This window comes from Cydia amplana, chromosome 20 (assembly GCF_948474715.1).
Source record: "Cydia amplana chromosome 20, ilCydAmpl1.1, whole genome shotgun sequence".
Taxonomy (NCBI): domain Eukaryota; kingdom Metazoa; phylum Arthropoda; class Insecta; order Lepidoptera; family Tortricidae; genus Cydia; species Cydia amplana.
This window is the reverse complement of record NC_086088.1, coordinates 4,375,453-4,393,767: the sequence shown is the minus strand read 5'-3', so window position 1 is coordinate 4,393,767 and position 18,315 is coordinate 4,375,453. Positions and strand designations below refer to the sequence as shown.

Sequence of the window (18,315 nt, the reverse complement as noted above, 5' to 3'; positions counted from 1 at the left end):
TACGGTAGAACAACGGTTTATTTGTAAATCAGTCTAAAGTGACGAGAATTTGTGTTGTAGTTACTAATAATAGAAAATTTGTTTTATCTTATTGAAGATTAATTTCTTACAGGTTTTGTTCATGCTATTTCAGACTTGCTTAGAACTGACTCGCCTCGCTTGATTGCTACAGGGGGCCTAGCCAAGATGCCAATTGCGCCGTAGCGAAAGAAACGCTAATCTCTCACTCTTCCATATAAGTGCGACAGTGAGACATTAGCGTTCCGTTCGCTACGGCCAAAACGATTGAACGAAAACTTGTATAATAGGGACTTTTTTTGTAAACAAAAGTGAACGACTTAATTTGACGATTGCATCATTCTGGTTTGATAAAAGAGATACTATCATAATAAAATTACACGATTTTTATTGGATTTTGTGATTATGATGATGTTATTCGTCAAGATTAAACAAAGATCACAAATATAAAAGGATGTCACTAGCCCAAGGGGCACAACTTGAATTAGGTAGTTGTCTATAAAAAGGCTGAGTCTTATAATTATTGTATTCGTGGATACGATGGCTTTTGAGATGTACAGTCAGCAACAGAAGCTAAGCGAGCGAGGTGTTCAAAGTTACCTTGACACGCTCTTATCCTCTCAACAATAAAGTCGCGTCAAGATCATTTTGAACACCTGGCCCGCTTAGCAACTTATGCTGCTGACTGTAGGAGAGAAAGTTTTGTTTGAGTTAAGATTGCAAGGGGCCGGGCAGTGTTGCCGGTTCTAATATGTGTACGATATTGAGTCTTATTATCTAAACTATAAGGTCCAAAAGTATCCATATCTGTAGATGTGATTTAGGAGAGATCTCGAGACGGATTAAGGAACGAAACTATTCATTTTTTCTTCTAACTTTATTGTCTATGTATATGTAGTATGTTTTTTGTTGTTCTATCTCTTGTATTCCTACTAAAATTATTTTTGAGTACTTAGAATGATACACTGTCCCAAAATTTCACCATGTGTCTTGGGACGCTTTTTGACAGTAAATCAAACAGATCATTTCGTCAGGTGACAAGCAAAAGTCACTAATTACTATGAAATATTTAAACAAAAATCAACCTTCTTTTCGTACTAATATGGTTCACTATGGCTATGAACTTGTGGTGGTACTTAGTGACTTTTGCTTGTCACCTGACGATTTAACGTTATATGGTTAAAGATTTTCTGTCTGACTATAACTAAGTCTAATTTGATTTCATTTCGAAGTTAAGTGATTGTATATTTTGTTAGTTTGGAGTGACGCTGCCGCGCCCCGCGTGTATTTTGTATTATGTAGCTAGATTTACGTTCGATGTTTTTTTCTATAGATATTTAATATTCACCATGTATATAGTAGATAGTACAAAAATATTAAATGAAAACTATTTAAAATACAATGTGTTTCACTTGCTTCATTATTGCCTTATTTGTGTACATTTCCTTAAAATGATAAACTCTTAAGACGTAGATTTGATATTAGGACAAAATTCTATAAAAGTAATAACGAGAAAATATACTCTGGCAAACCCAGTTTGTCAGTAGAAAAAGGCGCGAAATTCATGTTTATTATGGGAGGACAACTTCTTGCGCTTACGTTTTTTGAATTTGTTGCCTTTGTCTACTGACGGAAATGGCTTTGTCGAACTATAAAGATATCTTCCAACAAAACTCCACACATAAATGATTTTACCTGAACCCAAAGAGTAAAGTAAGTATAATAGCCTTGATCCATTCAGTCCAGCATTAGTCAAGTTAATATTATAGTTTGTCGAAGAACTGTCTCATTTCAAACATAGACAGAGAATCATACTGTCTTTGTCTTACACTAGTACTAACACCCAAAAGAAAAGGATGACTATAGTTTTTTTCACCACACCAGCTCGGAAAGGCTTACTTTGCACTTCAAAAACCGATAGCAAAGTTGCATTTTATTCACTTGTGAGGCAAAGTAATCAAATGCAAATTTTGAATTGTTTTCTGGTAGAATTGACTTTTAAATGATGATTTTGGATGATAAATATTGAATAACATTCATTTGATTTTGTTTGATATTTTAGATTTAATATTTGCTTCGGGTCGGTGTGGAGAAAAATTTTGTGTTTCACTCGGGGGCAAATTTTGTTTAACCTTCGTGCTTTGAAACCCTCGCAACGCTCAAGATTCCATTTTTCGAGCCACTCGCTATGCTCGTGGTTCAATTCTGGAATCTTTCGCTTGCTCGGGTATCAATATTAGCACGAGCGGTTAAACAACAACTTTGCCCCCTTGTAAAACAAATAACTATTTTTGTTCTTATTTACTGACTACTTGGTTTAACCAACTATACCCGTCTAAAGACAAAAAAAAAATATCCTTCTGTATTTTGCTTTTGCTTAAACTCTGTATGACAAACTAAAGACATGTGACTGACAGGTGCAACAATTTTGTAAATAAACATTTATTTTTGGGCAATGAGTACGTGTAAAATAATCGCCTACAGCGCACCAGTTCTCTTACTTTTGCTTTCATACACCATAACTGCACGCCAAGTGATTTCAAATAAGAAATCGTCTAAAACAAGTAAACTTATTGTACTTATTGGAATCTTACTAATCTCATTGGTATTTTCTTTGTTGTTTATACCTATGTCACAGAATAAATAATAGTACTAAGTACTTAGTCTAAGTACAGAAGACTCACTCTCTAACAAAACGCGTCTGTTACGAATTACGATCAGCACAGATATGGCCGCTAGGTGGCGACAGCGCCACGCGCGGTTTATGGCTTTCCCCAAAATTGGTGTGGAACGGATGTACTTTTAGCTACAGGCAGCAAAGCGACGAAATCGCGGAGTGAGCCACGCCTGCCTATGTACAGTCGTCGTTATCAAATATCTGAACAGTCTGGATTAAAGTTACGTTAAAGTGCCTGTTCAGATAATTTTGAACACCTTAGCTGCTCCCATATATCGGATAGCGACTGTCCGGTTGACATTATAGATTGTTCACGTTAAGAATGCAGTAAAATCATCTTTGTCCGTAGTAGTAGGCCTAGGCACGCCCGTGACCAATCAAATCGTTCCTAATTAGAAAGACAGTGACCGTTAAAGGCCGCCCGGGGAATCCCCGCATTTGACCGCTCGCCGGTGGCGCCCTCTGGCGCCTGTCGTTTGATAATGATAACTCCTCCAAAGAGCTAAACTTCGTGTCGTGTGCCGTTTAATTTGGATTGCTGTAGAATTTGAGAAGTTAAGGAGAAACGATATTAGAACTATACGCTAGCTCTGAAATCGTAGTTAACGGTTAAGGCACTGCATTCTTAACGCGAACGAACTATTGATACTAATATTATAAATGCGAAAGTGTGTCTGTCTTTCTGTCTGTTACCTCTTCAAGCTTAAACCGCTGAACCGATTTAGTTGAAATTTGGTATAGTGAGATGAGTTGGTAGTCGGAGGGTCGAAATGGAGTTTAAGTAAAACCAAACATTACCGAAGTTGTGTTGTATTCTCGGTATCCAAGTATAGAGAGACAGTAAATCTAAACATAACATATATTTATAAGCTATTATTGCTTATCTTATGTGCTATTTATACAATTACGTGCGTCGCATATTTATGTCGCAGGCAGTAACGTATAGTTACTGTTAATATGTTAATTTGGGCATATAGTACAATAGAGATAGCTTGAGTCCCGGGGAAGGACATAGGGTAGGTAGTTTTTATCCCAGAACTCCCAAAAGTCATCCTTTAAGGGAGAAAAGGGGGGTGGAAGTTTGTACGGAGAATCGATAAAAAGCAGATTGGATCAAAAATGTGACGTTATCTATGAAAAGGGACCTTATTGTCGATGGCGGTTACGCCATTATTAACGATGCTCCGATATAAATACAATGCCGCGCGACGCTGTGCGGCGTAAGCGCCATCGACAATAAGGTCCCTTTTCATAGATAATGCCCCAAATTACTAACACCACGCGGACGAAGTCGCGGGCAAAAGCTATACAATAACTTTAATATCTCCCTCAGCTACTGTTATCCCCTTGCCGTTAACGCCAATATTAAGGGCCAGCATGCCCTCCAACATTGCCTTGGTACTAGAGGATTTCCAAAAGATTGTACATTTCGTGCAAGAAAGATCCAATGAGGAACATCTCGACAAGAAAGAGATGTATGCTGCGTTGACTGAGTATTTCGAGGTGATTCTTGACTATCATATGGTCGGAATTGATGATGCTTTCAGAATATTGAAAAAGACAGATGAAGAAATTAAGAAGAAATATCGCACTTTGCTGTAAGTCTGTTAAATAGGTTAAATCAACCATTCATACCATTTCATATCGCGAATGGCAAGTTTGGTTTAAACATCTTTTAGCGTCTATGAGAAGAATCAATGTACACCTGTTAGAATAAGGGCTCATTTAGACGGCGCGCGAACTCGTATATACGTAGCGTATACGATATTAGTTACATTGCGGACCATTGAGGTTACATCAATGAAGCCGACCGATCAAACGACGCAATGTAGTCAAACTCGCATGCGAGTTCTCGCACCGTCTAAATGCGCCCTAAAGTTATACCTACCATTAGGTATAGGTCGTCATTTCGTGTAAGAAAATACATTTCAAGTTTTAAATAAAACAAATCCTCCGTTTTTTATTTTATTAATTGAGTCAGTACATGTTTAGATAGGTAGGTATACCTACCTACTATCGTATCCATCATTGAATAATTCATCAGTTTTTTGCTTAAACATTGTAGTCACCACTTCGCTCGCTCCAGTTCACTTAATTGTATTCTGTAGGTGTTCACTAGAGGGAGACACCGAGACAACACTGAAACAAGACAGATTTTTGAAACACTTTTGAACTTATAGCCGTGTGTCTTTATTGAGGGTTAGAGCCCGATTCTGATTTAACAATTTGATATGGTTTTGATGTTGCTCATTGGTCCATGCGAAATAAAATGAAAGTCGTGCGTGAGATGCGCGCCAACCAAAACGATCATCAAGGTCGTTTCAAAACCATCATGTAAATGTACGTAAGAATGTAGGTCCGGTTGCTCCTCAAAACATCGTGAGGAAAATCTATGAAATACCAATTAATATTTTCCACCGGCAATCAAAACATCCTGACACATTCTGATCCTGACTAATCCCAACATGGCCTAGTTTCCCCACTTAGTTGGAAGATCAGTATGCAGTCGCTTTCGTTAAATTTAATCTGTTTATTTCATAAAAGAGCATGCATTTTACAAACTTAACTATTAATCTTAAATTAAAAAGTTTATTACTAAATTTAAAAGGTTAACTCTAGTTAGTTTGCCATGCGAACTCCAGGCTACCATGACCCTCCTCGAGAAGATAAATACCTACATCAGCTGGATACTAACCAAAGAGGAACATAATCTCGGTGACAAAGTCGACCGCGACTCGCTCCTCATGCTTGACCCCCAGCAGCATGTCGCCGATGGCGACCGGCACGCCGACCACGATGTACGCGAGCGTGTACCACACGTAGATCTGCATCAGCGAGCCGTTCATACTGTAGTCCCCATTCTGTAGTAATGTATATATGATACCAACCGAAGAGGAACATGATCTCGGTGACAAAGTCGACCGCGACTCGCTCCTCATGCTTGACCCCCAGCAGCATGTCGCCGATGGCGACCGGCACGCCGACCACGATGTACGCGAGCGTGTACCACACGTAGATCTGCATCAGCGAGCCGTTCTCCTGAAAATAAAGATCGTAGTCCGAATGATATGTTCCATTTTAAAACGTCTGGGTCGTCATGTAATGGGAAAAATGTCCAAATCAAACATTAGACAAGACAACAAGTCAGACATTAGCACTCAGTTTCTGCCTATTTTTTCCTGGAATAAAGTCAAACAATTAAAAGACATGGGTGTTTATAAAAAGTAAGTTTCACAATAAAAAGTTACGTTAAAGTTAGTGTAAGATCTTCCTACGATAGTTTACCTCGCGAGTCGTAACATAATTATATATTTGCATAGTAGGTAATATCGTTAAAATTTAATAACTGCAGGCGGTAACGAAGTACTTAGGTACCTTACATATAACGACTAGAGATACTCATAAAGGCATGCGTTATGGAAAATCTCCCGCACCCCGCATGCGGGCTCCATCTATCTGTGAAACGGAGCTTTTAGGCGTAATATATATTACCCTAATAAAGCCAGCTAGAATTCTTACGCATATTCTGAGGATTTACCGCGAACATCGAAATTCGCAAATTGCGGGGATCTTTCTCTGTCCATCAAATTACGCCATTGTTAGAATAAAAGAGAAATTTTCTCGCAATTTGCGAACTTCGGTGTTTGCGATAGGCCCTCCGTGGTCCAAAGACGAGAGAAGAATAAAGAAAGTAACAAACAAAACTAACAATGACTGAAGCGTATATAAGCAGCAGGTTAGCGACTCGAAACAGCGCGCGCGTGATCAACCGCAGGGTACCTAAGTGCTCGCGCTCAGCGCAGCACTCAACGCGCGCGAATTTCGCCTCTGATTGTGCTGCCATCTGCAAAAGGCCGATTCTATAGGCATCTACAGACCTTGCAACAAATCGCATGTGATTTTAGATATATTCATTGCCGGCTAAGTAGGTTCATTGAATCAATCAATGTAAATATGTATATTATTAGCATAGCAAGTGTAATTGGGGTTAAACTTTCTTGTAAATTGTAAAGGAAAACGGTAATGTATAAAAAATGGCATGCGATTTGGTGCAAGGTGAGTAAGGGCGCCTGTACACGGTGCCGCCACCGCGCCGCCGCTGCACCTTCGCGCGGTTTTACGCGTCTCGTGTACATAGCGCGGAGGTGCGGCGGCAGTGCGGTGTCGGCGCGGAGGCGGTACCGTGTACACGAGCCCGTGCGGCGGCGGTGCGGTATCGGCGCGGAGGCGGCACCGTGTACACGCGCCCTAAAGGTCTAAAGGTTTGAAACTGTTTTGTGTTAAGATCGTATGAAAACATCGTAAAGGTCAAACTTCTTGAGCAAATAGCCTTGAAATTGCACGACAGGAACGTTGCGCAAATTACCCTCCACTTCGTTCTGTAATCCTACTATCTACCTATGTTTGTTCTTCTATGATAATATCTTTCTTAAATACACAAATTAGGCTGTTTGTCCACTGTAGTGGAACGTGGAACGAGGCAGCACAGCGGTGAGCGAGGTAATACCTAACCCACCAATCAATTGAAGAAAGAGGAGCGAAGATTTTACTTACATTTCCACTCCTTCGCTTCGCTCTAGTAGGCAAGCAACCTTATACCTACGCGTTCTATAAGTGAAACGGATCATTAATTTCTTCAACGACAAAGTTAAGAAACATTAAGAATTTCCCAAACTAGCCTAACTTCTATAGCAGTAGCAGGTTATGCGCCATGCACGAGCTAAACCCCCTGACCGTGCCACGATTATTTCTTATAACTTAAAGTTCTGGCTAGCTCTCGTTAATAAATGTGGTTAAATTGATAAAAAAATAAGCCCAGGTTTTCTTACGACACGCTTAGGGCATCATTATTTTGTGATCCGATTGGTAATTGGCAGTTCAGGAACCTTCTCACAACCACAATCTTGGGTAAAAAATTTACAAACCAAGCAAAGAAGAGATATGATTATCATGGAGGTCTTCAATTGCAGAACATATTCCTCCCCTGAGACCCAGAATAAACCAGACATGTCCTTCAAAATTTTCATTATTCAATTATTTAATTCAAGGAATAATTTTAATAATTTATGCCGCAGGTGAACCTTGTAAATCTTTGACACTGACAATAATTGACAATGACAAAACTGAGGCAAAATTTCAGCTTTTAGGTCCAAATTAGACATGGATTCCAATTAGATAAAATTAATACATTCATTTACCTATAGTTTTATTCAACGTAATTACTTAAATAATATCAATATTGCATCCACCTCCTATTATTGCATTCTGGGTGTAATTTAACACCAATCAATTACAAATAAAAAATGTCAAGGTCGCAACAGTGGCCTATTTTATAAAGCTACAAGTTACAATTTACAAGCGGAAGTCTCGTTCTAACACATAGGGTTAGAAAGAGACTTCCGCTTGTAAATTGTAACTTGTAGCTTTATAAAATAGGCCACAGGTCGCAATCAAAGTCGCAATGATGCCGCGACATCACACAGATCGAAATAAAAACGTATAATTGACAATGACATGATATGTATTTCTTTTCGAGTGACACATTCTATGTCTGATAGAGGAAAACCAATGCTTAATATTGTATTGAGATTCAAGACGATGGATAGGACCATGTTATACATTTGTCAATTTATTGTGATTCTCCTAGCTCTGATGACCATTGGTTCTGCTAATATTATGGTGGAAAGTCTGGATACAGTGCCTTTGGACGACGTAGCTGATACTGATGGTACGTAAGGATGGAAAATGTAATAAATCGTAGTCTCAAACTTAGGTACATTACTATAATTAAGTTCATTATATGTATTTACATGCTTAGCTAGATGTAAATAACTTATACTTGGTAAGTAACCTTGATGTTATTATTTCAGTTTCCAAGGATAACATTCCACACGCTACGCCAAATGAAGAAGAAGCAGCATCAATGCCCGAAAGCATGGCTCATGCGATGGAAGAATTCATGGCAGCTGCAGAATTGGGGCAAAAGATGGCACAAGACGGCGTACATACTCAAGAGGAAGCCGAGAAACAGTACGTAAAGATGGCTCAGTTGTTAGAAGAGATGCTTGACTACATGTACAGTGCCAACAACGCTTACAGCTTCCTCCAAGCTAAAGGCCTTGATACTATGATCGTACCAAATATGCATATAACCTTCTGGCAACTAAGAACTTCATTACTGCAGTTATTAAAAGCTCTCTTCGATATAGCGCCAACCACGACAGCTACTGTCATCCCTGACACCATACTAGACAAATTAGTCGACATATATGAACAAGACGATGATCTAGACATCAAAATTCACGCCATAGAACTATTATCAGTCTGGCTTCCAGGAAACCCTCAAGCCCAAACACGCGTCATGAAAATGAAGGGGCTCCTGCCGTTTTACAAACAACTGGCAAAACTGGATCCACTGCTGACGAAATTGACGTTAGAGCTTTTCAATAAGATTATGAACGAGCATATCGCCGCGAGGAATAAAAAACTGCAGAGGAATAAAGCTGATTATAAGACTTTCCAGATGTATCAGCAGATTGGTTTGATTGAGCGATTATCTACGCCTATGTTTTGTAATGGTTTGCTAAAGATTTTCGAGGCGGTATTTTCTACTGGTTCGCTATACAAGGATGCTAAAGATTTGTTACCGCCCGTGTTAAAACTTCTTCAGGTAATAAAACCACATTGTTCTAGAGTGTACAACGGTAGGTCTAAAGTTGAAACACTGATTGAGCAAGTGTTAGAAACGGTACAAGAACCAAGTACACGGGAAGATCTGGAAAAACAGATGGTCAATGTTACGGAAGTCATAGAAAGCTTGACCGACTTTGCAGAGTTAGTGAAACTGACAGAACACACTGAACTTTGAAGTTTGAAGCAGTTTTGTTTGGTGAGTAGAGGGTTAATTATATTTTAGTTAGATTATCCTGGATGCGTGTTTAGCAGAACCGGCCAGGGTTACCAACAGTAGGTAAGTGTGAAAAAGCACATCATGTTCTATTCTTCAAATGGAACCATAATGCATACCTACGTTTCTCTCTACTCGCTTATATGTATAACAATACTGAATGAAACTTTATTGAACAGTGTCTTAATTCCTAATGGTAATTAATTAAACATATAGAACTAAAAGCGTCTTGCTTTTTTACAAGTAGGTATCTAACCAATTTTTAAGTTATTTTAGATCATGGACGTGCTTTGGGTGAATAGGTTCGGTAGTTAAATTTAATATATTTTTCTGTCGTTTCGTTTTTAGGAAAAAGTTCAAAAAGGCGGAAATTAGCATTAAGGACTTAAAAAGCGCCAGTAGGGTCTGTAGTGGCACTTGTGAGTTCGCTGTGATAATGACAACGCTCGACGAAGTAAGTATATTAATTTTTAGGTAGGTACATTTTTAAGGTAATCAATCGCGCGGTCTACCTACAGCTCAAAGAGCCAGCACTAGTTTTATATTATTCACTCCTAGAAAAAAATACATTGCAAAATATTAAATACAATAAATATTATGTATAGCATTAAATACGTGAAGACAAATTAAATAAAGATTACATTATGCAGCTGAAATGAAATGATATTAACATTATGAAGTATTTGGACTGCTGCTGGGCGTGCTAAAGTAACAAACACACAAACCAACTTGAAAAACAATACTCTCTCTTCTTTCGTCAATCGGCTATACCTTAAACAAACTAAAATAAAATATATCAGCCACACTTACCGATTTGAAATATCGTCGAATAAATAGTCACATCGGCAATTCTAATACGCAAAAACTGCATACGTGTGGTCTATAAAACCGCACCCATAGAGCATAGAGCAGGCATAGACCACAATGCTTTTTGTGGCATTGTTGGCGGTTGATTTATGTACGAAATGTTGACGACTACTGTGAACGCTAATTTATGTTGATATGTCGTTGGTACTCATTGCACGATTTCAAATTGATCGATAAATTCGGGGTGAAGTTGTTGTGTTTATAGGTAAGTATCTATTTTCCATGCTTACTCGCAAATAAAGAAAACAGGCATGTCCGTACCATTTTTCCGAAACTATGAATCATCACTGAACATAGGTACATCAGCTCTACAGGTCCTCTATTCTTATAGCCTTCATTTGATTTGTACTAAACGAAACATCCTTTAGACTCGTAGCGTAGCTCTATAGCACCCTTTTTAGCTCGAGATACGATATACATATAAATCAAATATCAAACAAAGTTAAGTACAAAATCTGAGGGCGTATCACAAAAAAAAATATACGAAATATTTGTATCTGCCTCTATCGCTCGAATAAGAACTATAGAGAGGCAGATAACGTTTTTCGATGTTCGCGGTAGCCTCTTTAAGGGGCTAAAGGATCAGAATCAGAACGGGAAAAGAGAAAATCTAAATTTCTTTATCAGCCCCTCAATTGCACTTAGGAATAACAAAATTTAGATTTTTCGTTTTTCTCGGTAGGCCCTTTGCTCCCAGAGAAAATTAAGTATACCTACATAAACTTGATAAACTATAAGTACCTACCCCTATATGTTTTTGGTTTCAGTTTCATTTTAAATTTCAGGTTTTTAATACACGCCATCATTCGACTTCATTTATTTATTTCGAAACATAGTAGAGTTAGACCAAGCTAAGTTGGCAGCGATTTTGATAGCCCCGACGGTGCAAGTGTTATTTTAAACGTCAAATTTCTATGAGATTAAAATGACGTGCAAGTGTGTAAACGTCATTTTAATCTCATAGAAATTTGACGTTTAAAATAACACTTGCATCCTCCGGGCTATCAAAATCGCTGCCAATAACTTAGCTTGGTCTGACTCTACCTAACTACAATTAAAAATATTTTAAGTAAGAATTTGTTCGGGAACCTAGTCCAGTGATTTCCCCTATTTGCATTATTATTATCACCGATATCTAATAAAAGATCCCCGAAACTTGGATTTTATTTGATCATTAACGCAATGACAAATCGCGCGCTATGGGTGGCCGCCATTTTGTCTAGTTGCGGTTTCCGTTGCGTTCGGAAGTTGCATCATTAGCATTTATTTCTAATATTGATGTCCCTTCCTTCGTTTATTAAAAGGCATTGAGACAGCTTTGTCAACGGATCTCAGGAATGAAAGAGTCTAAGGTATAGCAATTAAGTGAGACGGTTCGTCGCAAGTCGATTGTGGGTAACTATGGGGAAGTTAAAAGTTCTGCTGTGTTCGAGTGCTTTGTGATGATGATCTGTGAGACAAAATTATTAGATAGGTACCTACTTAAAATAACTTACCTATTCCAAAACTAAGCATATATTATATATAATATCTGGGTGACCGAGCTTCGCTCGGAAAACATATAAAAACTCGAAAATGCGCGTTTCCCCAGAGATAAGACCTAGCTAGATCGATTTCTCGCCCCCGAAAACCCCCATATAGTAAATTTCATCGAAATCGTTAGAGCCGTTTCCGAGATCCCCGAAATATATATATAAATTAACAAGAATTGCTCGTTTAAAGGTATTAGATAGATTAAATAGATACCTTAAGAGACCACCGAGGAAGAACCTACCTTACCTATCCTGACTTACGCCACGCCATAGATAACCCAGCCATCTATGGTTGCGCGTTATATTTAGATAACCCTGCAAACAAAAGAATCCTCTTCAAATCTCGCTAACTCTATAGAGTCTGTTCGGAAAGAGAAGAGTCGCGGAATGTAAATATTGGGCCCCATACATTCCACGACTCTTCTCTTTCCGCACAAACTCTAGGTATCTAGTTTCTCTTTGTGAATTAACCAAACAATTATACAAGTCATTTTGTACATAAATTAATTAATTATTATTTAAAAACCTCTGTGGGAAAATTAGTATTAAAATCGTCGATCAGTTTAGTTTTCAAAACTTTTAAGAGATCTCAAGAAGTATTTTTTCTGATATACCTATCTAATTTTCCCAGGCTAAATATTTGCAAAACCATTCCTAAAAGAATGTTTCAAACTTCAAAGGTGGTCCCTTAGCCGGTCAAATATTATAGTAAAAAATAAACCAACTTCAAAAATCGTGGGAGATATCATAAGGTGTACAAGCAAGGTCGATCATACTTCAACATCGATTGCACAATCACAAAAATCGTATCAAATCGATCATAATTTAAAAAAAGTATGTCAAAAACTGTGCAAAAACTGCACTTGTCTATGCCGGAACAAATTCAAAAATGTCACATACTTTAAAAAGTAAAAAGATCGTAACTGATGGAAGTACCTTTTCGCGCAAGTGTTTTTGCTCCTGTTTCGCTGTGTGGGAATGAAATTGTAAGTTTTGGAGTCATGAATGGGAATTGTGCGATTTGTGCGTAATGGCGGTAAATAATCCTATTTGCATTGTTGGTCATCTTTATGGATCGTAATGCGGAGTGTAGGGTGACAAAACTTTGCAATTAAAGTACAATAAAGAGGCTGTGAGGCTGTGATCGGATTAGGATAGGTTCGTCTGTAGAAGGATAATATTCTTCTTCGTCTACCAGTACCTTTTTATCTACTGGTGATGTGTGGTGTAGCTCTCGTACGAGTATTTTACTCGGTCTTTAATGGGGATGAAATACTCAGGTTGGTGTTGTTGGTTACAGGCAGGATCTCGGTCTGTTGCTCAAATTCTACGAAAAATTGCATTTTAAAACCCAAATTCGATTCGATCAAGCAAATACATAGTCAAGTCGAACCAACATTATCATAAAAACTGAATGGTAGAGTTTCAAATTCACCGAACTATTTAAATCCTTAAATCCTTGTGTACCTACCTATTTTCTCTATCAGGTACCTCATGGTCACACTACAGTAAAATGCGCCCGTTAAAAAAATGTCTTATAATGTCTGTCTATGATGCGCAAAGTCAGGTAGCCAGTGCGCAGGCGTGAGCACCTGACCCGCGTTCCCATGGGATTCTCTCTTTACTTAGAGTACAAAGGTTATAAACGCCTAGAACATTCTACGGAGGAAAGCCTTTTTGCTAATTATACTCGTTGACCGGTAAATTAGCGTACAATAATGGGATAATATGTGGCTATTTGTCGAGGTTACCATGATCTTGGTGAAGAAGATATTTTAAGTGACGCAGACAGGCGTTTAAATTTTTTGAAGCTGGCGTGCAACTTAATTGCATTATACAGGGTGCCCAGTAATTAATTAACCACCAACAGGGCACCTTAGGCTGGTCCAGAAAATGCACATATAGGTCTAGTAAAAGTTTCGTGGTTTTCGAGATAATCGAACTTTTCTGTCTTTTTTAATAGCTAGCACCATACTTCAAATTTAGAAAAGTGCGATTATCTCGAAAACCACGAAACTTTTACTAGACCTATAAGTGCATTTTCTGGACCAGCCTAAGGTGCCCTGTCGGTGGTTAGAAGGTTATCCATTAATTACTGGGCACCATGTATACAAATGTAACTCAGGAAAAAAAACTCTGTGCGAAAGCCGCGCTCCGCACCAGTAGACCAAGTGTTAGCTATTAACGAGATGAACAATAATTATTTTCATCTTTTTACCTTATTGTACTTATATAATTTTTTTCTACTCCAGCACTTAAATGTGTCAATTAAATGACTGACAGTGATATCTAAAGCAATGTCATTTGAATGATTTGTCTATAGGCTCATAAGATGACTGCTAGCAGTCATCTTATGAGTATAATACAATTGCTTTATTTTTTTTTAAAGATACAAGTTCCGATCATCTTGATTGAAAGAGGTATGTTTTCATTTACAATAATAACTCTTTTTTTTTTAAATAATAACTCAATTTTTTTTAAATAATAACTCTTTTTTTTAAATAAAAACTTTTTTTTTTTTTTTTTTGCTGCAGCTGTCATAGAAAAAGTAATGTATGCAACAGCTCATAATTGGTTCTTAAAATTCTCGGGTCTTTTTTTACAAAACTCGACTACGTCTCGTTTTGTAACTTCGACCCTTGAATTTTAAGAACCCTTATTATATCACTGTTGCATAAACTACTATAGTTTCACAGAACATTTACAAATAAAATATATCACCGTTGGCAAAAAGTTCGCTCTAACCTTTCTACATTTTCTGTCTTGTCTTCCAAAAAAACGTTCGCGTCCCAAACAATATCATGTTTACACTATTCCCGTCATTAATATCATTCGTTCATTTCATTCATTCCGCGACCCACCTGCTGAATGAACCCAGAACAAAGTGCTATAAGTCAGATATCCACGATAAATTATCCTCTGAGCAAATTTGTTCGGATTGTAGGCGGGCAGGGCTCAATAAAATATATTCGGGCTTGTATTTGTCTAACGGATGAACGTTCGCGAGTTTGTAGATGAACTAAATTGTAGATGGAGTAAGTCAAATATAAAGATTAAAGAACTACACATAAAATATTTTAGTAAGTAAGTACTTACAAATTGTTTATTTCAAGATAAACGATAGCACTTGTTTAATATGTAATAGGTAGGTACAATTGAGTTTTAGAACTTGTGCTTGCCGTCCCTGAAACTTAAATGGTTTTGCTTTATTTATTACACAATTAACTACACCTTTCTAGGGCATGAATACAATTTTAAGAGATTTTAAGGTTTTTTCAATTCCTAATTGCATTAGGCTACGTATTTTTCGGCATTACCGGTGACATTACGCTGTTAGAATTACTTCAAGATCAACGCTGCACGTTGGCCTAAATAAATATTAATCCTCTAATGTCATTTCATCTTAAATCTGCCGTATCAAAAAACTTTAATGTATAATGTATTTAGGCTACTGACTAAATCGGGAAAATAGGAAACATTAGATAGATCTTACAGTTTTAATCCAAATCAAGACGCATTTTATTCGTAAATGTCAATCGATGTTAGATTTACCATTCTGCCTATACTTCGTTTTTTTTAGCATTAGAAATAAACAATCTTGATGTGTCTTTTAATTGAAAAACACATTTTAAAAATAAGTTACGGTAAATATGTAACAATTATGAATCTAATACGATCTTTTATAGTCTTCTGCTTTCATAAGTAATAGTTATTGATTTTTAAAAAGTGTTTTTCAATTAAAAGACATGTCAAAATCGCTTACCTTCTTTCAAGTTCTTTCTAATGCCAGGCGTGGCTCACTCCGCGATTTCGTCGCTTTGCTACAGGTAGCTAAAAGTACATCCGTTCCGCCCCAATTTTGGGGAAAGCCATAATCCGCGCGTGGCGCTGTCGCCACCTAGCGGCCATATTTGTGCTGATCGTAACAGACGCGTTTTGTTAGAGAGTGAGTCTTCTGTACTTAGTACTATTATTTATTCTGTGCTAATGCTAAAAAAAACGAACTATAGTGTTATATGCGTAGGTATCACGCATCTATCGCCGCCGGCGCATCTACGCGACGCTACTTTTTAGGAGACGACGGTCACACCTCTGCGCGGTGACCGCTTTTTACAAACCCGTCAACGTGGGAACGAACGCCGAATACGCTGAAAATGATACGAACAACACTTTTTTATACACACTGCTTTTTGTCCGTTAATCGGTGTTGTTTGTACTCTTAGAATGATGCCGTCTAGATTATTTACGTGTGTAGAGAAACAAAAATTATTATCTTGCTCTAGCAAGATTCCTAAGTCTGCAATGATTTTGATAGCACACGCCGTACTTACAAGTGTTATTTATACATCATAATTTCATAGAAGTTTAATGTTTAAAATAACACTTGCACTGCGAGATTAACGATTCTCGGTACCTATTTATTAGAGTTACCTACCTACTTTAATTTAAAAATCTAATTGTCACATTTTCAACATTGGTACTTTTAAATATAAAGAGGTAATTTCAGTAACTTGCATCACAGACCCCCGCTAAGTTTAATGACAATATCACACATTACCTACTCGCAAAAAATCAAATTTCGCGTAAAGAGGCCGCATGCTGCGAACGGAACTTCCGACGTTCATTCGTTGAATGAGTGAATGGTTCCGTATTTGGGTCAAACGTGGGAATTGGTCTAATTTGTATGTAATAGCTTATTTTGTCGCTGTTGACGTGTCGAGCCCTTATTAATTTATTACTGTTTTAATAGAGATATCTTTAAACGTCTTGAATCAATATAGGCTATTTATGGCTAACAGTTGCATTGCTGTTGTAATGGCATAAAGTTATTTTTGTAAATCTTATAATAGATTGTAAATGTTTCTGTTTGAGGGGATTAAAACCATAGTCATTTTAACCATAGTCAGTGTGTTGTGGTAGTGTCATATGCCATGTCCTTTCGAGCTCATGCGTCCAAACTAGGCAAGACAAATGACCTCTGCTCTGGGCGGCTAGAGATTAAAATTTCATTACCTACGCATTTCTTTCTTGGAACAGTACAATCCTTAAGAAGTAGTGTTGATATTTGTAGAAACACTAGTAGTCTCTAAAAGTTAGGTAGATACTGGGAACAGGGAGTAGTTACGCAATAATTGCTTTATAGCTCTGATTGGCAACTTAGACTGGAGGCGTGGGTGAAGCAGTGGTGAAGCACCTACGGAGTGCCTTGCATTCAACGTGTTTCATCCGCTTATAGACGGAGGCTATTTCCACTTTACATTGAATGGCATGTATTACAAAAGCATCCATAACATATCTTATAAATTAATATCAACTTAAGCATTTCCCGAAATTCCTTTCTGCTCGCAAGTGTGCAACAATGACGCAAGTCAAAATATTTTACGACAAATTGTCTTGTATTGAGCGATTGTGTTTTTTTAACCGGAAGTCCGCACTCGATTCTTGCACAAAATGATTGAATGAATGAATGAATAGATTGATGAATCGGTTTTCGTAACATTGGGCTTTCAGAGGCTATCTCTGTTGGGTATTATAAAGTTAATGGCGACGTTGTTAGGGAGTTTAGATTGTATTATTTAAGACTGGCTTCTGGATTTATTGATGAGTGTTTTCTTAGATACGAAGAGCGCTTTATAAATATTTTAGTAAATCAAAAATAGCCCATACACGTTATAACTAAGTAATGTATTACTTACCTTTTTTATAATATTAATATAGCAGCAAAAAGACAAGATAATTGGAAAATAATTACTTAAATACACTGTATTTCTCAAATGTTGTTCTTCTCTCTCCTAGTTGTTTTGTAGAATAACTGGCAAATTCTACAAAACAACTTTATTTATTTCTGAAAAAAAAAACTGTAGTCTACCGTTATCTTAAACTATAAGTTAGCAATCAATCCATTAGATATTCAGTTGTTTTGGTGTTTTCTGTTTCGTGTTACCATTGTTTGTTATTAATGTTGGGGCTGTTCATAAATTACGTCATCTATTTTTGACGATTTTTGACCCCCCCCTCCTAAAATCATCCAAAAATCATAATTGCAATGACCCCCTTTCCTCCTACGTCTTGCTACCATCGTCCGATGTCCAGACCCCCCCCCCAAATTTGAAATGACGTAATTTATGAATAGCCCCTTTTCGTCTGTAAAACGCATGTTAAAATAATATAAGATAAAAGATCAATGTTAATGCATAAACAACACCCAGTATTTGAAGTTGCTACGACGCTATCTTATTGACCGAGCGAGCGCAAATTCTCCGTTCAATCCTGGAGCTTGGAGTGGCTTGGGCGCTTTCGTAGGTATGTCTGTC

General features: G+C 37.5%; 2 protein-coding genes across 2 annotated transcripts; one reads left to right on the top strand and one right to left on the bottom strand.

Annotated features, from left to right (window-relative positions):
• Positions 1–4,760: 4,760 nt before the first annotated feature.
• LOC134657709 (uncharacterized) lies at positions 4,761–6,539 on the bottom strand. The gene is made up of 3 exons (XM_063513272.1): positions 6,405–6,539; positions 5,584–5,734; positions 4,761–4,834 (listed from the first exon to the last, which is right to left on the bottom strand). The coding sequence occupies exons 1-3, from the start codon at positions 6,537–6,539 to the stop codon at positions 4,761–4,763; spliced, it is 360 nt and encodes a 119-aa protein (XP_063369342.1).
• A 2,014-nt stretch (positions 6,540–8,553) lies between these two features.
• On the top strand, positions 8,554–9,636 carry LOC134657426 (uncharacterized). The gene has a single exon (XM_063512974.1). It carries the CDS (start codon positions 8,619–8,621, stop codon positions 9,561–9,563), a length of 945 nt encoding a protein of 314 aa, XP_063369044.1. The 5' UTR covers positions 8,554–8,618; the 3' UTR covers positions 9,564–9,636.
• The last annotated feature ends 8,679 nt before the right edge of the window (positions 9,637–18,315 follow it).